At 35.3% G+C, this 21271-nt stretch overlaps 1 protein-coding gene across 1 annotated transcript; it reads left to right on the forward strand.

Annotated features, from left to right (window-relative positions):
* The first annotated feature begins 64 nt into the window (after window positions 1-64).
* On the forward strand, window positions 65-8758 carry MKKS (MKKS centrosomal shuttling protein). The gene is made up of 4 exons (XM_079126856.1): window positions 65-1089; window positions 3292-3467; window positions 4572-4682; window positions 6676-8758. The coding sequence occupies exons 1-4, from the start codon at window positions 105-107 to the stop codon at window positions 7114-7116; spliced, it is 1713 nt and encodes a 570-aa protein (XP_078982982.1). The 5' UTR covers window positions 65-104; the 3' UTR covers window positions 7117-8758.
* The last annotated feature ends 12513 nt before the right edge of the window (window positions 8759-21271 follow it).

Below are 21271 nucleotides of genomic sequence, written 5' to 3' on the forward strand. Positions count from 1 at the left end.
CCTGAAGAATGTATTTTTAATGTTAAAACACATGACAATGCAATAAATAGAAAAATATGGTTAACAAAATAAAAACTGTCATCACAAGTTACACCTGAAGTAAGATGTCTCGTTTAGAAGCTAAGAAACCTTCAGTGTGTAAAAGTGAACCGTTGACAAATGAGACAGTCAGGGCCACACTGTCTGTCTTAAAAGGAGTCTTAACATCATGCTATGGTCCTTCAGGTAGGCTGAAGCAGCTGCACAATGGCCTGGGAGGTTATGTGTGCACAACCTCACAGTCCTCAGCCCTGCTCCGTAACCTGTCAGTCACCCATCCCATATTAAAAATCCTGACAACTTCGGTGCAGAATCATGTGTCCTGCTTCAGTGACTGTGGCTTATTTACGGCCATTCTTTGTTGCAACCTGATTGAAAATGTCCAGAAAATAGGTTTGACACCCACCACTGTGATTAAATTAAACAAACATCTTCTGAATCTCTGCACCAATTATCTCAAGTCGGAGGCCTGTGGTTGTCGAATCCCTGTTGACTTTAGTAGTTCTCAGATCCTCCTTTGTTTGGTTCGCAGTATTTTAACAAGTAAACCTGCCTGCATGCTCACCAGAAAGGAAATAGATCATATAAGTGCTTTGATTCTGAGAGCATTCTTGCTTACAATTCCAGAAAACACAGATGACAGTATCATTTTAGGAAAGAGTATAATTGTACCTTTAAAAGGTCAGAGAGTTACAGATTCTACTGTATTACCTGGCGTACTCATCGAAATGTCCGAAGTTCAATTAAAGAGGATGTTACCTATCAAAAAAGCAAGTGCCCTCAAGGTGGCGCTCTTTTGTGTATCTTTATCTGGAGACTTTGCTGACACTGGAGAAGGAACCGTGGTGGTCAGTTATGGGATGTCTCTTGAAAATGCAGCCCTGGACCAGTTGCTTAACCTAGGAAGGCAGCTAATTAGTGATCATGTAGATCTTGTCCTGTGCCAAAAAGTTATACACCCATCTTTGAAACAGTTCCTCAGTACACATCACATTATTGCCATAGACAGAGTTGGAGTGGCTTTGATGGAACCCCTGAGCAAAGTGACAGGTAAAAAGCACTCTTGACTTTTGCCCCTTACAGTTAATAAATCACTTGTTTGAGCAGAGGTATTCTTGAATTGTGATGCTGTTAACATCTTGAAAAATTGTAGAAGCCACCAACCTCACAGCATGTTGTGGGTATCATTTCTGACAGCAAAGGTTTTTTTCTGAAAAAGATCCCCTATTGTTCACTTAATAAAAATGGAGTGACTATGGCCATTTTCTGTATATTTTTCAACTCCAAAATATACTGTAGAATCTGTTCTAACCCCCCCACCCCAGTATTTTACAGGTAATTGAGAAATTTAACATCATTACAAGGTCTTTCATAATTTACCCCAAATTTTTCTACTTCAATTTCCAATGCTTTTAAATCATGTTACATTCGAAAGTTATTTTTATAACTGGAATACCTCCTTCATTTTTATTATAATGCCAATGAATTTCTGTACTTCTGCCCAAATAGTTGTTCCTAACTGGGGGCAGGAAGGGTGTGTGTATATGTGCATGTGTTACCTATAAATACATTTCCAGCTGAGCTCTTGAGAATCAAGGTCATTTACTTTGAGGACTATGACAGGCCTGGTCCACAACAGGTGTTCCAGAATGTTTGCTGAATTGGTGGTAATATATCTTACTGCCAATTAGGTAAATAATTATAGTAGGCAAAAGATTTATTGAATTTCACAAATTGATCAAATTAAAAGCACTTGTTCATACTCACCTGTTAGAGTCGAAGAAAAACAAGTTGAAGAGCTGATTCGTGCCACTTTTCAGTGTTCCTTTTAACTGCATTGACATCCTATCAGATGATCATTTAGTTCTGTATTGATTGCAGTTCTTTTTGCAGGTGGGGTCTTACTGTATTCCCCATGCTCATCTGAAACTCCTGAGCTCAAGTGATGCAACTCAGCCTCCCATATAGCTGGGGCTATAGGTGCGCGCCACTGTGCCCAGCCTACAATATTTAAGTTACTAAAGCATTGTTAAAGTTCACTTATGTTTATATGCTTGTTACAAATAATCAAAAAGCAGTATGAATGCCAATTATTGAATATATAATATCTCTCAGTTATTTACCTTTGTAAAACTGTCAAATGACCATCAAGTGAAAAATTGTTAATAATAAGTGGAAATAATTATTTGGAACTTATTGCTAATATTGTAGGTCAGACTCATGTCCTTAAGTATCCACCAACTGTCCATGAATCTGGCAGTTTACAGCTTATGAATATTGGGTATTCTGGATTATTTAGTGTTTAAAGTGTGGAACATTTTCCCATAAAAGCAATATAAATGTAGACTGGGTTTCCACACATGTACACAATTGTTATTTAACGCACATGTACCTAAATCATGGCTTTAAACATTTAACTCCATCAGTTTAAGAAAATAGAAAGTTGACCCAAGTGAATGAATTGCTCAATAGTATAATATTCAGATTTTAAATTGGCATTGTTATTTCTTACAGAAGCTTGGTCTAGATTTTTTATGTAAATTTCATTACATCTGGAAATTTTGCAAACATTCAAGCCTCCTAGCTTCTCCTTTAATAACCTTATTTCTATTTGAAATTTGTAAAGTGTTACTGATTGCCTGTGCAGTTGAAAGGGCAAAATGCTTAAGAACAACAAAGTGAAGTAAGATTTTAGCATAATTTAAGTAGCTATTTACATAAAAATAGTTGCTAGGCCAAAATAAAAATCTTATATGCTCCCTAAATAGATCCCCAAAGGAAGTCACTTCAGAACTATTTGGTTAGTTGCATTTGTTTTAAATTGAAATGGTAATGCCTTTAAAAAGTCTTCACATCACTCTTATTCCAGATTAGTGAGTTCTTAATTTGGTGATCTCTGAATGGGGTTTCAGTGTTCTTGGGCTTCCTAAAAATGTATGCAAATTTTTGTGTGCCTGTTTCTGGCAAGAGCACAAAACAAATTCTAAGAAATGTTCCAAGAGGTAAGCAAACCAAAAAAATCTTTGCTTTATTTGCAAATCATTTTAATAGAATACTAATTTCAGGGGTTTAAGAAGATGCATTTTATTACTTTATCCAAAATGTAATATTTTACATGATATACTTTTGCAGGGCTTTTATATTGGCTAGCAATGAGGATTAATTTATTTACATTTATTAATTTTAAATGGTTATTTGCTCCACCTTTTCTTAGACATTTTGTGTTTTCTATTCTTTAAAAAAAAAAAACAGGAACACAGCCTATTGGTTCCATAGGCTCCGTATCTTCTAGTAGTTATGGAATTGTGAAAGAATTGTGCTCTGCAAAATTTGGCTCCAAGCATTTTTTTCATCTTATTCCTAATGAAGCAACTATCTGCAGCTTGCTTCTCAGCAACAGAAATGATACTGCCTGGGATGAGCTGAAGGTAAGTAATAACATTAAATTTCATATCCAAGGACTGAGGCAGGGATGAAATGGTCACTCAACAGGTTCTCAGATAGTTTTTTCACATTTGTGAGCCATTCTTTTTTATTTACCCCTCTTGCATAGCTTAAGCAGTGATATAGAAAATAAGAACAAAAATGACAGAAGTTTTGGGGGTGGGGCTGGTTGTACAGCTCAGCGGTAGTATATGTGCAAAACATCAAAAAAAAAAAAAGAAAAAGTTACAAGTAAACTAATTGCTTCATTATAGTAGACTTGACATGGGTTACCATTCCTTATTTCTATTTACAAGAAACCTAAAAAGTCATTGATATGAAATTTCCTTTCTTTCTTTTTTTTTTTTTTTTTTTTTTAATATGGTGGTAAGAATTGAATCCAGGGAGGGCCTCACACTGATGAAGAAAGCACTCTACCACTGGACTGTATCCCCAGCCCTAAATTTTTTTTAAAAATTAATTTGAGTTGTGTACTTTTTGATGTGAACATATATGAATAATTCACTTAAAATGAGTTCTTTAGTCAATACCTATCATCCATCTCTTAGTAGTTATTTAAGGGAAGCCATAAACTCTGGTATTGATCACAAGTTTATAAAGATTCATGTACTCTCAAGGATATATCCCTGGTGAATCAAAGTTTCTGTATGCTTTTCTATTATTGTTGAATTATAGCAATATATTATTTCCAAAATGATTTGAACTAAATTCTATAGCATTTATACAACAGAATTTTTTAGACTGAATTTTTTGTGTGTAAGTACCAGCTAGTCTTACTGACCCAGACGTTTGGAGTCCATACATTATGAATCATAATTTAAAGAACTCAGTATACATGAAAAAAATTGACCTAACTGTATATTGATCTAATAAAAAATATTTATGAAAATACTTCTGACTAAAGTACCTTTCTTCAGTCCCTAATCTTTATTATTCCAAAATGTATTAATCACGCTACAACCTTGACCAAGCAGATTTCATTGTCAGTTGAAATAGAACTCTGAGTCCATGATGTATGTTGTATTACAGCATGCTTCTGATGCATGGATCTGATGTGAGTGTCTGATTCGGATTTGGTCCTTTTTTAGCTCACATGTCAAGCAGCACTGCACATCTTGCATTTAACAATCAAGGAACCATGGGCTTTGTTGGGAGGTGGCTGTACAGAAACTCATTTGGCTGCATTTATTAGATACAAGGTAAGATTAATAGCCCTCTTCAAATTACCTGAGTTCTCAGCAACTTGTGTTCTGTGAGATGATAAGCCAAATCATAATACCTAAAACCATTCATGCTTAATTATTCAGTAGTCTTAACTTAGATATTATGTTTGAGAACCCTTGAGGAAAATAACACTTGTAAATATAAAGTAAGACTTCTATTGCAATAATTATTGCAAATCAAATTCTTTAACAAATTACCCCATTTTTTGAGTACTGTCTACATGTGTTACATGTTGAAACTAGCATTCTGTCTTGGGGACTTCTAATATTAACGTCTTAGCTACTGAAATTTAATACTAATGTTAATAACAAAAGAACTAGGGTTCTACCAAAATACTTCAGGAGCATCAAGAAAAAACTTAATTTCATTTATTAAAGCATTTCAAATATTACATTATATTATTGTTTTTATTTTGATTTCTATATGATATATATTAATTCTACTAAGTGAATTTTTTATTAGTCTAGGAAACTTCATTTCCTGACAGATATTAGTTTAGTGTACCATAGTTCTGAATAATTATTTCATAAGTCCTATCCTACTTTATTTAAAGATGAATATAAAAAAGTATAAATGTGTTTTAATCAGCTTTTTCATTGCCATGACAAAAATACCCAACAAGAACAATGTAGAGGAGGAAATGTTTATTTTGACACTCATGGTTTTAGAGGTCTCAATCCTTAATCAACTGACTCCATAGCTCTGGGCCCAAGATGAGGGAAATCACTGTGTTGGAAGAGTCTGGTGGAGGAAAGCATCTCAGGACATGGCAGTCAGGAAGCAGAGAGAGCGGCACTCACCAGGGACAAAATATGAACCTCAAAGGCATGCTTCCATGCCTAACGTCCTCCAGCTACACCCTACCTGCCTACAGTTACTACCCAGTTAATTCATATCAGTGGATTAATGCACTGACTAGGTTAAGGCTCTTAGACCCAATTATTTCACCCTTAAACCTTCTTGCATTGTTTCACACATGAACTTTTGAGGGACACCTAACCTCTAAACCGAAACAATCCAAATATTGACAGTTGATTGACTTAATCAACCAGAATCACTGAGAGGCTCTACAGAGCTTCCAGTCGGTGACTGGGGTTAGAAAGAGTAAACTTTTTTTATAGGCATGCCCTTCCCAAGTAATTTAAAATCTATTTGAAGATAAAGTCAATTCATGAAAAGTTATCAAAATGTACATTATAGGAAACAAAATCCATTGCCAATTAGTAATTCTGAGTGAACAATAATTTAATCTGTAAATGAAACTGAGTAAACTGGACAAAGTGTTTTGGAGGAAGGAAGTATCTTGTTTAGATGTTGGGGATATGGGGGAAATATGTTCCAAAACAAGAAGTGATTCACTGTTTTTTAGTAGTAATAATATGGACTTTTTAAATCATCATTCAGTTAGTTCACTATTATATTATTTTTCTCTATTAAGAAATTTCTAGAATAAACTTTTCAGAGTGGTGAAACCAAAAAGCAGATTAAAGTCTTACTACTTTAAAAAAAAATTGATGTGAAAATTGTACACTCCCAAAATGATGTCTTAGTAATATATGCATTTTCATTTTAAGCAAACATTTTGATGATACGATAAATAACTTCATTTTGGACATTAGTCTTCAGTAACTTTCCCGGGTACATACAAACAAATGTAATAATATATATGCCTTGATTTTCATATATTACTTCAAGGCAGTTGTTTAGAATAAGCAGCTGGTGGGGTTATTCTGATACATTCATTGCAGTAACAGGACAGGGAGCATATATTTTTACTATGACCTATCAGGTTAAGGGATCCAAACCTAGCCAGCTGACCCACACAAGCCCATTAGAATTGTTGTCAACCCCTGGAGTAAATGAAGGTGCATAGTAACTTTATGAATAAGATTTTGATCAAGTATCTTATTTTTCTGAAATATTTTGATATTAATCACTCTCTGTTCTCAATGGCTTATTACTCTTTAGGCTCGTAATGAACCAGAAAGTATTCTCACAGATGATGGGTGTACTCAAGCAGAACTTCAATTAATTGCTGAAGCATTTTGCAGTGCTCTCGAGTCTCTTGCTGGTTCTTTAGAACATGATGGAGGTGAAATTGTCACTGATATGAAGTATGGACACCTTTGGTCAGTTCAGGGAGATTGTCCCTCTGTTGTCAACTGGCCGGATTTGCTTTCACGATGTGGCTGTGGATTATACAGTAGCCAGGAAGAACTCAGTTGGTCTTTCTTACGAAGCACTTGCCATCCTTTTGCCCCACAAACCTGCCTTCCACATAAAACCGTGAGCCCAACCAGTAATCTGATTGTGGACTGTTTGACTGCTAAGCTTAGTGGCCTACAGGTGGCTGTAGAGACAGCCAATTTGATTTTAGATCTTTCATATGTCATTGAAGATAAAAACTAATATGAGAATCACATTTATGTTATGAAACAGACAAACTTACCAGATATTAATTGAGAAAAATATTGAGTGGACTGTTCTCTCCCAAAGTCTTGTTCTGCATATATAGACAGATGACTCATAAAATTATAGACATACTTATTTGTATGAATAGAAATGTCACAGAATAATAGTAATTTGAAACATTATTAAAGATGTTATAGTTATCTTAGGGATTCCACAGGGACTGTTGTACATTGTTCTAAATTTTTATCATTGTTGTTTTGGTATCATTCTAAGAACATACAAAAATAAAAAAAATTCCTAATCCTTGCTATGTTTTGTATATACTTATACAAATTTTATAATGAATAGCAACTGCATACATTTAAAATATAAAATTAGATTCTAAAATATCATAAAGGATCCATCCATGTTGCTCATTCAAAAGAAGTGTTAAAGCTGCACATTTAATGAAATTTTACTTTTCTCAATTCCCTTTATCTCTCTCTGTTACTCAGTGGTTAAGTAATTGAATTAGAATCTAGTTTGCCTGAAGTTGCTAGTTTGTATCACAGTTCTACATTTTTGTTATTTTGAGGAAATGTGTGATTAAAAAGTCTGTTTATATAATAGCTAAGGCTAAAACAACTCTGTAATGTCTTCATGTTTAAAGTGGGAGGAAGAACTGATTAGTTTTTAGAGTAGAGTTTCTTAGCCTTTATACTATTGACATTCTAAACCAGATAATTATTTTTCCCCTGGTACTGGGGATTGAACACAGGGCCTCACAGGCCTCACATGTACTAGGCAGGTACTCTACCACTGAGCTATATCCCCAGTCCTTAAACCATAACTTCTTTATCTTGCAGGGCTGTCCTGTGTATTACAGAATGTTTAACAGCATCCTTGGTCTCCATCCACTAAATAACAATAGCACACCCAAGTTTAAAACCAAACTGTGTCCAGGTATTAACTAATTTCCCCTGGGAAGCAAAACTGCCCTTGGCTGAAAATCACTGTTCTACACTGATATTAAAAAAGAAGTAGAAGAAGAAGGAAAAGAAAGAGTACCCTACCAAGACTTTAGAAAGAAGCATAGAGAAAGGAAGTGGAAGTTATTTCTCTAACTCAGTCAACGATGCAAAAAAGTAGCTAGAACAGCACCCATATTCAAAGTAGAGACTCTGATATTTCACCAAGGAATGTAATTTGAATTTTAAGTAAATTCATGGTACATTGATCAATCAAAAATGAAATAGAGAATACAGCTAGAGGAATAAATATGGATCTATTTTTAACAAGTATTATATTAAACTAAGAAAAAATTTTGAAAATTTTTGGAAAATTAACAGTCAGTGGTCAGATCTATAGCCATAATAAAAGGGAAAATAATTTTTAAGCAACTTCCTCCAATATTGTCATCAGAAATTATTTTTACTCTAAGCCAAATAAAAAACGGTGATACAAACGCACAGCAATGCCATATATATTTTAAAAGTAACTTCAACTCAAACTTCATAAAATAGTTCTCTAAGGTTAGACTCCTTTTATTATTAAAATTAAATAGAAGGACAGCAGCAGAGTAGACAGCCTTTAAGGTGGCCCCCAGCGACTCCCTCCTCCTGGTTTTCAGGCCTTTACATAATTCTCTCCCCTGCATATGGACTGGACTTAGTGACTCTTTGGTGTTTCCGACTTGTCCACTTTGTGAATAGGAGTCTCTATGGCAGTTATCCTATGCCTATCCTTCATTCTATGCTTGGAATAGAGAGACAATAACTTCCTCTTTAACTTCATGGGTCTACAGTTGGAAAGGAACTGTGATCTTAGAGTTGTATTTTTAAAACTACACCTGATTAGCCTCAGATATCCTGACCTCCTTTCAGTAATAAGATTCTGGACTTTGAGTTGATGTTATAATGCAGCAAGTCTTTGAAGTATCTGGGAAAGGGACAAATGTATTTGCATGTGGTGGACAGCCTCTGAGATAATCTCACCTCCTGGTGGTCAACCCTTTGGGTCTAGGTGGCACGTAGTAACCAGCTTCTCATAAGCAGAGTACAATAGAAGTGATGGGCTGTCACTTCTGATATCAGGTTGTAAAAATAGAGGCTTCTCTCTGGATTCCTCACTCTCTCACTCTGAAGAATGCCAGCTGCCATGATGGAAACTGCCCATACTGCAAGAGTTTAGGATGCTTCCAGCCCACAGCCCACAAGGAACTAAATGCTGTCAGCAACCTCAAAAGTGAATTTGAAAGCAGGTCCTCCCTACTGGGACCTGGAGAAGAATATAGCCCCTGCCTTTGTAGGCCACATGAAAGACTCTGAAGCAGAGGGCCTATCTAAGCCAGTCCCTGCCTCCGAAAGGAGGTCCAAGGAGATCTCTCCAAAGACAGAGGACATTTATCTGGTGAGTCAGTTCAGAAGATTAACTGAGGATAACAGGTCCCTGGTGAATGATCTGATGTGCCTTTCTTGCACTCTCATAAGAAACTGCAACTTAGCTGGGTGTGGTGGCACACACCTATAATTAATTCTAGTGACTCCGAAGACTGGGACTAGTTCCTCACACCCAGCAGATTTAAGGACCACATGGGTGACTGCTGAGGCCATAACAGGAGTTTAATTGGGAATTGCAGTTACAAGTAAAGCAGGAGTTCATTGTTCTCCCCTCCTTTTTGTTTTCTCCTGACTCTCTATCTCTTTATCCCTTTATTTCTCTCCTAAAATACATGGAGATTTAGAATATGAAATATGGGAATTGCCCTGGTTCTCCTAGGTCCTAAATTGCATTTTCAAGTTATTCCAAGAAAACACAAGGAAACTCTCTACCTCTCCTTATCAAGTAGGGTCTACAATCTTTACTATAATCACTTTTACCTCTGTCGTTTTAAGCTTGGCCATAAAATTTGATATATTTCTTGGTGAAACACCAATGCTCTCATTTTGAATATGTCAGAAATTTGTTGAAATAGTTTTATAAATCCATTTGCATTTCCTAAGATTGTGTATAACTCTTACTAGAAAATGCTAGAAATGTAGCTGGGCATGGTAATATAGGCTTGTTGTCCCAGCTACTCAGGAGGCTGAGGCAAGAGAATCACTTAAGCCCAGAATTTGGAGGTCAGCCTAGGCAAAATAGCAAGCTCCTGCCTCAAAAAGAAAATACTAGAAATGAAAAACAACCTCCTTGATAGTTCAAGAAAACCACTATTCAAACTCAGATGGTAAAACATGAGATGAAAATTTTCGGAAATAATTTCAGAGGAGCTCATTGTGGCAGAAATAAATGATAAGAAAAAATAGTCACTAAGCCTCAGCCAGTTTTATGAGTTAAAATAAGATTGAAGTCTGTACATTGCTTTATGAGGTACCCCAGGATATGGGACGGGAAACCCTAGAGCTACAAAAAGGAAAGGGAGGGTCATATGGAAGAGAATGAAGTTGGTGGCAGCTGCTCCGAACTTTTACAGAACTCATAGGACATGCAGCATTAAAGTTTGTTGAAGGGCTGGGGAGATAGCTCAGTTGGTAGAGTGCTTGCCTTGTAAGCACAAGGCGCCCTGGGTTCGATCCCCAGCACCAAAAAAAAAAAAAAAAAAAAAAAAAAAGTTTGTTGAACCAGAGGAGTACAAAATGACTTGCATCTTACTAAATAAAATAGATTAGGATTTGGGCAACAAGGGAAAAAGTAAAGAACTAAAGCAAATTATAAGGGAATTTTAAGTCAAAAACTTATTTGGTCTTATAGATATTCCTGTCTTTAATTCTTCCATTTGTACTGCATAGAAAATCTTTATATGTTAGACATTTTAACCACAATAGTGAAATATTTCATACAAGATACTTAAATTATAGGTTATTAATATCTTTCATATCATAGGTCTCCTGGAACTTGCTAGTTTATATAATCAAACCTGTTCAGGCATTCAATAATAGAAGAGAAATTTTAAGAACTTCTATACCAACCATCATACTCTAGAGTCTTATATTGTTGAACAGTTCTTTGTATAACTTTGAAATAAAATAATATTGTTTGCAGTCACATAAACCATCAAGGTTATTATTTAAGAGTATCATGTACAAGAATCACTCTCATAATCAAAGCAGGGCCTGTCAAAACATCCAGTTGGTTTATTCCTTTCTGATAATCTTTGGGGAGTAGTCAAGGAGACAAAACATCTCTTATAGGGTCCTGTTTCAGCTGTATAAATAAATAAGAAGGAAAAGGCAGTTTTGAATATATGATAGCTTCATATGTTTTTACATAGTTAGGTGTTTACATTGAGTAATCATCGTATTCCATAATCCCTACAAATTTTTGTGTGAACCCAGGCCCTCACACAGGCCAAACAAAATGTCTAGCCCTGAGCTATACCCAAGTTCTTTTTATTTTGAGGCACTAAGTTATGCAGGTTGTTCTTAAACTTGCCATCCTCCAGCTTCAACTTCTTGAGTAGCTGAGATTACAGGTGTGCAATACCATGCCAGTTAATCCTTGGAATTTTTTCCACTCACCCTCGGAATTCAAAATTAGATGCCTCTAAACCCAATATTAATCTATATTTTGAATTATAAGTAGATGTATGTGCTTCTTTATTAAGAATATGTAATTGCTCTTAATGCATTTCCTCTAATCCTGTTTAGTGGAAGATCTTTTGTTGGAGAAATGATTGGTAGACTTTGGTGCACTAAAAACCATGGAATATTACTCTCTGTAAAAAGTTGTGAACATAGTGGGGAATAAACAGCATGGCAATTGCCTGTTAAAAATTCACACTGAGGAGTATTATATTTGGAGAGTAAAAAAACTTAAATACACACACACACACACTCACACAAAATTCACACTGAGGAAATATTTATAGTAAGCATCCTAGCTCAGCCAATATAGCCCCCACCCCTCCAGAACTGTGGATCAAATGCAGGGTCTCACAGATGCCAGGCAAGAACTTTACTAAGGAACTACACTCCCAGCCCTTTTTAATTAACTAATCAATGTGTTTTTATTTAATTAATTGATTTATTTATTTTTGAGACAGGCTCTCACTAGACAGGCTCAGGCTGGCCTTGAACTTGCCATCCTTGGGCCTCAGCCTCCTAAGTAAATGGGATTGCAGGTATACACCACCAAAATTTACTGGCTGGTCCTGTAGCTTTAGTTTGAAGTACTGTGATTACATGGGAAGTATTAATAGGGTTATTTTTTGTTTGCCATATACAATGGTCAATAATGTTGGAAGTAAAGAAAAAAAAAACAAAACAAAAAAACAGATTTACTCATAGTCCCTAACCTCAAGAAACTGATTATCTAGGAAGGGAGATATATTTTTTTAAGTATTATTTTTCCTCTATAAAAAGGTAATTTTAATCCAGGCAATGTGGTGCCCACTTGTTGTCACAGAGACTCAGGAGGCTAAGGCAGGAGGATATCAACTTTGAGGGCAGCCTGAGCAACTTAGCAAAACCCTGTCTCAAAAAAAAGTGTGGAGATATAGCTCAGTGTTAAAGCACCCTCCTCAGGGTTGGATCCCCATACTGCAAAAGAAAAATTAAAAGTAATTTTATAAAATTTATTATAAATATTATGTTGTAACAACAGAAAATTTGAAAGTAGAAACCAAACACGCACAAACAAAAGGAAAATACAATTAAGTATAGTCCTGTTATCCCAAAATAACCACTACTTATATTTTATATGAATCTTTTCAGTTTGTTTTTGATACAGACTTTCCCAACCACAGGATGACACAGTCTATTATTTCATAATCTCTTCCTCTTACTTAACGTCATGAACATCATAAACAAATACAATCAGTACATATTCTACTCCTACATCATTTTTAATAACTGAAGAAATGTTCAGCTATAGAGATTGTACCATAAATTAGTCAATGAGATTGGTATTAGTAAGCCTTTCAGTTTTTGTACTAATATAAGCAACAATGCAGTGAACATCTTGTATGTATCCTTTTCCCACATCCCTGGCTATTTTCTCAGCATAAATAAATAGAACTTCTGGATCCAAGTGGACTCAAAATAGAAAGGCTACAGATTGTCTGTCCTCATTATTAATTTTAAAATTGCAAATTAGTGGATTGGGGATGTGGCTCAGTAGTAATGTGTTTACTTAGAATGTTCAAGGTCCTGAGTTTGATCTCCAGCACCACAGAAATAACAAACGCAAATTATAAAAAGATGAATTCATTTCCAGTTACTAAATTTGCAAGGAGTAATTAGTGTTGATTAAAGTTCAGGAAGATGAGCACTTTTACACACTGGTGGGGGTGTATTGATGCAACATCTGGAAGACCATTAGGCAATATACAATCTTTCCATTTCAAGTACAATTTAGTCAAATACTTCTTAACAGATCTTCTGTATGCTCAATCAGTAAGTTCATCCTTCTCACATGCATTTGTATTTTTACATTTATTTTCTCATACATTAAACATATATACATGTGAGGCAAACTTTGAAAGCAAAACCCTGTCTTCATGTTCCTACCAGCTCCACAACCTCAAGAACACCTAATTAGCTCTCCTAATTAGCACAATTTCATAACTTTCAATTAATTTGTCACTCAAAAGCAGCAGTAAAATTCTAAGTAGTATGATGAATTTAAAATAATAAACACACTATTGTCCTTGAGTTTTTAATACCTTCTATCTCACTTTGTGTGTATGTGTGTGTGTGTGTGTGTGTGTATTGGATCAAACCCAGGGCCTTGCACATGCTAGGCAAACATTCTACCACTAAGCTACACCTTTAGCCCATACTTTTCTAACTTTATGTCAGATTTTGCAAGTTTTCCAATGCTGCCTTAACAAATTACCACAAATATGGTGACTTAAAAGAACAGAAATTGTATTCTCCCACAGTTCTGGGCACTAGGAGTCTAAAATCAAAGCGTTGGCCGGACTGTGCTTCCTCCTGAGGCTTTAGTCCTTTTCCAGTCTTTAGCAACTGTCAGTCATCCTTGACTTTGCTCAACTTATGGATGCAGTACTACAATCTTTGTCTCATGTTCATGTGGTTCCCCATCCTGTGACTGTGTTTCTCTTCTTTTTCAATAGTGATTGGATTTAGAGCAGACCCTAAATTCAGGATAATGTTATCCAGCGATCCTTAATTATATTTACAATGAACTTGTTTCCAAATAAATTCACATCCACAGGTTCCAGGAGTTAGGACTTGGTCATATCTTGCTGGAGGACATCACTCAACTCACAACAAAAGACAAAAAGCTACCCAGATGCTAGTGGTTCTTTCCTAGGACAACAGCTTCACAGAAGATAAAACATGTCTGCCCTAAGAGAAGGCATTAACATCATGTTTTACCACTGAACATTCCAAATCATTTCTCCATTTACTGTTGCCCCTTAACTATAATCATCTTTTTTTTTTTTTATAGGATGTAATCTCCTTTTCCTTCCCCCTTTTTCCTTAAATCACCCTAAGCCTGACATTCTTTCTTGCTTCCCTTTTCTATCTGTATTATCTTCATTCTTACTCTCCTGTGTCAGGGGTTATATAAAACGCCTTTTAGATGTTGTTCCATACTTTACCTGTGTTTATGTAATTTATGTGAAAATATAAACAATTTGCCAGGTGCAGTGGAACATGCCTATAATCTCAATTACTCAGGAACCTGAGAAGGATCACGTGTTCAAGGCAGCCTGGGCAACTCAGTGAGATCCTGTCTCAAAATAAAAAGTAAAAGCAGGTGGTGATACAGGTTAGTAGTAAAGTGTCCTTTTGTTGGATTTTTTGGATCTCTAGCACCACAAAAAAAAAAAAAAAATTTAAGAGCTACATGTGGTGGTGCACATTGGTAATCCTAGCTACTCAGGAGGCTGAAGCAGGAGAATCACAAGTTTGAGGCCAGCTTGGGTCACATAGCAAGACCCTGTCTTAAAAAATAAAAAGGGTTGGGGTGTAGTTCAGTGGTAGAGCACTTACCTATCATGCACCAGGTCTGGGGTTCAATGCCCAGTAATATACCTCCCAAATTAAGATCATTTACATAACTTTATAGATTGTGGCAGACAATGTTGGTTCTCCCACTGTGATGGGCTGACAGATTTGGTTCCATGAAAATGTTATAGGCCAGACTGTAAGGGAAATGACTAAACAGACTCCATTTTGCTCTGAGACTCCATGTTATGTAGGAAATAAGCTTCTCCCATGGCAACACCCTGCCTCTGTGCCCATCATCAGTTACTTGGTGTGACATGTTTAATAATATACAATGGCAACTCCTATGTAGTAAAGAATTGCTCTCTTTTGATTCCTATTGCTCCTAAACAATGTACCATGTGAACGGTGATTGTGTGGATGTTAGCAACCATTCTTTAGTTTATACTTAGGTAAGGGTCATTTTGACCCACTACCCCCTCTGTCGATGATCTCATGATGTTAATGTGTAATTTCGAATCAGCAACAGACACTTATGATTGATGTGATTTTTGGTATAAGAACCCCTACAACCCTGTGGTCGGGGCTGTTCTCCCAGTAGCTATTTTTTGGGGGCATTGTGTGAGATAGTCGGCTGGCCAGCTTAATAAAGACTCTCAAATTTGGACTTCTCAGTGGTGATCGGTCTGTTCTTAAGTTGCGCCCCATAATACACTAAGTTCTCTTTTTTGACCTGGTGTACCCTTCACCAAATTCTGTGAGAGTTGGCTGCTAATAGCTTACAACTAACTCCTTCTCAGGAGATTGGCTCTACACCCAAAAAACCTACCTTACCAGGCAGATTATGCTAAAGAATTTTTTATGCCTGACCCTTTTGTTGTGTGTGTGTGTGTGTGTGTGTGTGTGTGTGTGTGTGTGTGCATGCAACATGTACCCATAGTCAATGATTCATGGGTGTGTACATTCCAGATAAAAATATTTTTAAACCTGGTGACTTTGCATTAGTAGTCTTAGGTACTTATGTTTTTAATTATTAAATGTTAGAGTCTAATGAGTAAATTCTAGTTCAAAAAAGATGTCTACTCTTTAATACTTACTGCCTCAGGCTAAAAATCAAAACAGTCATTCACTCTGCAGTTCAACAAGCTGAAATTAAGCCAGTTATGTGACATTCCTAGAAATCAAGATTAGAGAAATGAATGACCAAATTTCCCAAACAGGGTGGTTTTAATTGGCAAGATAATAAAGTTCCCTCCACCTTAATCCTTACACTAAAATATAACCTGAAGTTAACTAATCAGCTATTTTTCCATTTTTCTGTCTCCCTGTCCCAACCTTACAAGGAAAGCAACTTTGAAATGATCCATCTGTTTGATATGGTTTAGATATGAGTTGTCCCCTAAAAGCTCATGTATGAGATAATGCAAGAATTTTCAGAGTGAAATGATTAGATTATGAGAGCCTTAACCTGATCACTGAATTAATCCGCTGGAATGGATTAACTGGGTGGTATCTGTAGGCAGGTAGGGTGTGGCTGGAGGAGGTTGGACACTGGAGGTGTGCCTTTGGGGTTTATATTTTGTCCCTAGTGAGCAGAGCTAGCTTTCTTTCTTTCTTTCTTTCTTTCTTTCTTTCTTTCTTTCTTTCTTTCTTTCTTTCTTTCTTTCTTTCTTTCTTTCTTTCTTTCTTTTTCTTTCTTTTTTTCTTCTTTCATTTTTTCTCTCTTTCATTTTCTCTCTCTCTCTCTCTTCTCTCTCTCTCTCTCTCTCTCTCTCTCTCTCTCTCTCTCTCTCTCTTCTCTCTCTCTCTCTCTCTCTCTCTCTCTCTCTCTCTCTCTCTCTCTCTGCCTTCTGGTTGCTATGTCCTGAGCTGCTTTCCTCTGCCAGGCCTTGTCACCATCATGTTCTGTCTTACCTCTGGCCTAGAGCTATGGAGTTGGCCAGCTATAGCCTGAAACTGTGAGCCAAAATAAACTCTCCTTCTCTATGTTGTTCTTATCAGGTCTTTGGGTCACAGCAACTAAAAACCTCACTAAAATACCATCTTTATTTTTTCTTCTTTCTTCAAAACCCTTCTGGATATAAAACCAACCATCTTTTATTGAACCAACAGAATAGTTATTCTATTTTATGGAATGTTAGTATTGCCCAATTCTAGAATCAAAAATAAAGCCAGTTAAGACCTTTAAACAGAATTGTTGTGGTTTTGTCCTTTGATAGCTGTATCGATTCCTATTTCTGTCAGGATTGCATGAAGGGTCCCCTTTACACAACCTCTTCACCTCATATCCCTGCCAGTAACTAATAGGTATTTGTTTCTTTATTATTGCTAGTTGGTGGCTCCTGGCTATTTTGTTTTGAAGTTTCTGATGACTAATGAATCTGTGTATTTAAAAAACATATTCTTAGCAATTTGCATTTGCTTTATTTTAATTATATATATTTATTGCCCATTTTCTTATTAAAAAGCACTTCACATATTGTACACATTAATGTTTCATCCATCCTCTGTAGTACAAAAATTTTGTGACAATTGTTTCCTATTTCTTTCAATTACTTGGTGCTTTACCATTTAAAAGTCTTTAATTTTTCTCTAATCAAATGTATCTGTTTTCTGCTTTCTGGGTTTCTTATCCTGGTTAAAGCCTTCAAGATCTTCTTGATATTCTTATAAAATTTTCACTTTGCACATTGAAGTTTTAATTCATCTATTATTTATTTTTATATATGATACAAGATTAGAAGTTCAACTTAATTTTCTTCTAGATAGAGAACCAGTTATACCAACGTCATTTATATTAAAAATAAAAACATTCTTTTCCTAATTAATTGAAATAACACCTTTGTCATATATTACATTCTCATCTACTTGGAGATCTATTTGTAGAATGTATTTTCTCTTCCATAGATTTATTTGCCTGTTCTTAAACCAATATTGCACCTATTTATTACAACAGCTTCATAAAGTCCTTACCTCTGCAAAAGGAAGCCCCTATTTCACTGTTTGGTTTTTGTTCTTGTTTTGTAGCGCTGGGATCAAACCCAGGGCCACATGCAGACTAGACAAGCACTATACCATTACCACTGAACCACATCCAAAGCCCTTTTTATTTTATTTTATTTTAGGCAGGGTCTCACTAAATTGCCTCAGCTGGCCTTGAGTGAGTAATTCTCCTGTCTCAGACTCCCATGTTTCTGTGATTACAAGTGTGCACTACCACACCCAGCTGGTTTTTTCTTTAATATATCCCTTTGCTGTTATTAAGTTTTATTGTTCCTTATGAACTTGTAGATCATTTTATGCAATTTAAAAATGAATTATAATTGAAATTAAATTTATATTTAAATATTAATTTATGGAACAATTAACATTGGAGTTAAGTATTTCTGCTGAAGAATGTGGTAGTTGTTTCATTTATTCAGGTTCCCCCCACCTCCCTAATAGAACCCAGGGCCTCACATATGCTAGATAAATACTCTACCTGAGCTACATCTATTCAGATCTTATTTCATGATCTTCTTTGAGATTTTAAAGTTCTTCATTCTAGTTTTAAAATGTTTTATATAAGTTTAAAAATATTTCATTGTTTTATTGCTATTTTTGAATAGTATTATTTTTCATTACTTAATATCCAATACTATAAGTCATGGAAAGCTGTGTGGCACACACCTGTGATCCCAGAGACTCAGAAGACAGATCCAGGAGGATAGCTAACTTCCAAGTCCAGCTTGGATAACTTATTAAGAGCCTGTCTCAAAAAAATAAATAAATAAGTAAATAAATAAATAGGCCTGGGATGTAATAAAGCTCTTACCTAGAATGTTCAAGATGCTGGGTTCAAACACCAGCATAAAAAAGAAAAAGTTAAGCCAGACATGGTGATATACCCCTATAATTCCAGCTACTTGGGAGGCTGAGGCAGTATGATCTTGAATTAAAGGCCAGCCTGGATAATGTAACAAGACCTTGCAATAAATAAAGACAGGGCTGGGTTTGTGGCTCTGTTGTAGAGTGCTTGCCTAGCATGTGTGAGGCACTGGATTTGATCCTTGGCACCATAAATAAAATAAATAAAATAAAGATACATCAAAAACTAAAACTAAAAATAAAAAAAGACAAAAAAAAATATGGAGAGAGGGAGGGAAGAAGGAGGGAATTGAGAAAGGAAGAGAAATCAATCATAAAGACCATGAATCCTATTCACTGCCAATGGAGACAATGCATCACAGATACTTTGGAGATCCATGAGATTTTTATTTTCCCCACATTTAACTTTTCAGAAATTGAAATGTATCTTAAAATCAAAGTGTAAATTACTTTGGTTTTGTTTTCCCTATAAAAAGTTATTATTCAAATTGGTGTGTTTTACAGACTTTTATGGATTTGAGGAAATAAAGTGCATCCACACAATTTTTATAGAAGAAAAAAGGTGTGTTTTAGATGTTTAAGAACCGCTGTTTTGAAGACAGAACTTGATTTAAATACTTAAGTAAACTCTAAATTTTGTGAGGTTTTTAACCTCATGTGGTTGTTTTGAAGAGTAAATGAAATAACGAATTGAAAGCTCTTTACAACAGAGCCCGGAGGTGAGTGGGATTCAATAAACGGGAGCTAAGCAAAGTCTTCCATTCCAACAGGCTGACAATTCCTTTTTATTTTTAAAATTAGAGAGAGAGAGAGAGAGAGAGAGAGAACACTTAAAAAAGCTTTACTAAGATTAGGCAAAACTACAAACTTAGACTTTGAGTTGGAGTCATTACAAGGATATTCAATCATTAGCTTAATTTTGACATCCTCTTATAGGTTTAATAATTCAACTGAATATAATCTGAAAATTCTCAGGTTATGTGAGGACTACACATAGTGGACCATATTTACTAAATCTCCCCACAGTCCTGGTGTACTAGACATAAAGATTGATATGTTATATATTACTTCTTATCAGTACATCAGATACATCTGGGTATCGAGTAGGTGATCTTATTACAAAGGAATTTAATATTACCTGGATTTAAGAAAAATGGATTGAGTTTTTATCAACAAATTATTAACATTTGTTTTCAATGGTGCTTAAAATCTCATCAAAACTATTATTTTGCATCTCTTTGTTTTTATTTATATTTTTGGCAAAAAGAAATGAAGATACATGACATAAATTTGAACCTCCTTTATGATTATAGAAACAACTTGGAGAGTCTTGAGTTACTTATCAAAATTAAAAGACTTTTAAAAACTAAACAAATTCTAGTCAATTTCTCAAGAGAAATTATTGACCATTCTTACTTATTTTACTTATGGATTTACTATGCGTGAACATTTTATTAAATTAGGCTACTCTGACTTTATGATAAAGTATAGTAAATATTTTTATCTTAATATTTGCAGTATATGAAGCCAAATTATTTAAAACATAGATGAATTCAAGATTTTGTTTAAATATTCTTTTTTGCTCCTTATTGAACATTATAAGAAATATCTTCATCATTTTCTACCCTAAATTAATTCCTGATTATTTTCACAGATAAATCTCTTCTCATATTTTGATTCCTTTCTGATTTTATTTTCATTGTAATGAATGCATTGATGTAAATACTGAGACTCAGTTGTGAAAACAATCTTAAAATGTGAAATTAAATATAGAGCATTTGGGCCTGGTGGGTGCATATGCCTATACTTACCATAGTAAGTATAAAAATACCTGATCCCTGTTCTGATTGAGTTAAGTCTAAAAAATCACCCACATAAAGATTAATTTACAACCGAGCTGTGAAGGAGCTGTGAAGGACAGATAGTATACTTTTTATGAGAGCATATAATGGGAATAAGGGAGACCTTACCTAAGGAAAAGATGACTGAGATAAGATCTTAAGGATAATTATAGTTAATTGGGACACAGGATGAATGCGATGATTCCAGGAAGAATAGTACATGCAAAGGCCCTGGGGCTTGAGAGAACATATTTAAGGAATTAAGCAAGAAAGACATGGATGAACCCAAGTAATATGCAGCAGATAAATTCAACAGGAGCTGTGATAAACAGATAATTAGAGATAACTTCCTATTTTCAACAATACTGGAACCCAGGGCCTTATGCATGGTAGGCAAGTGCTTTGCCACTATATCCCCAGTCCTTTATATTTTTTATTTTGTGGTAGGATGTTACTAAGTTACCCAGGCTGGACTCGAAATTTGGTTCCTCCTGTCTCAGCCTCCCACGTAGCTGGGATTACTGACGTGTATCACCACACCTGACTTGA

The sequence above is a fragment of the Sciurus vulgaris genome, assembly GCF_902686455.1.
Source record: "Sciurus vulgaris genome assembly, chromosome: 2".
In the NCBI taxonomy this organism is placed as follows: domain Eukaryota; kingdom Metazoa; phylum Chordata; class Mammalia; order Rodentia; family Sciuridae; genus Sciurus; species Sciurus vulgaris.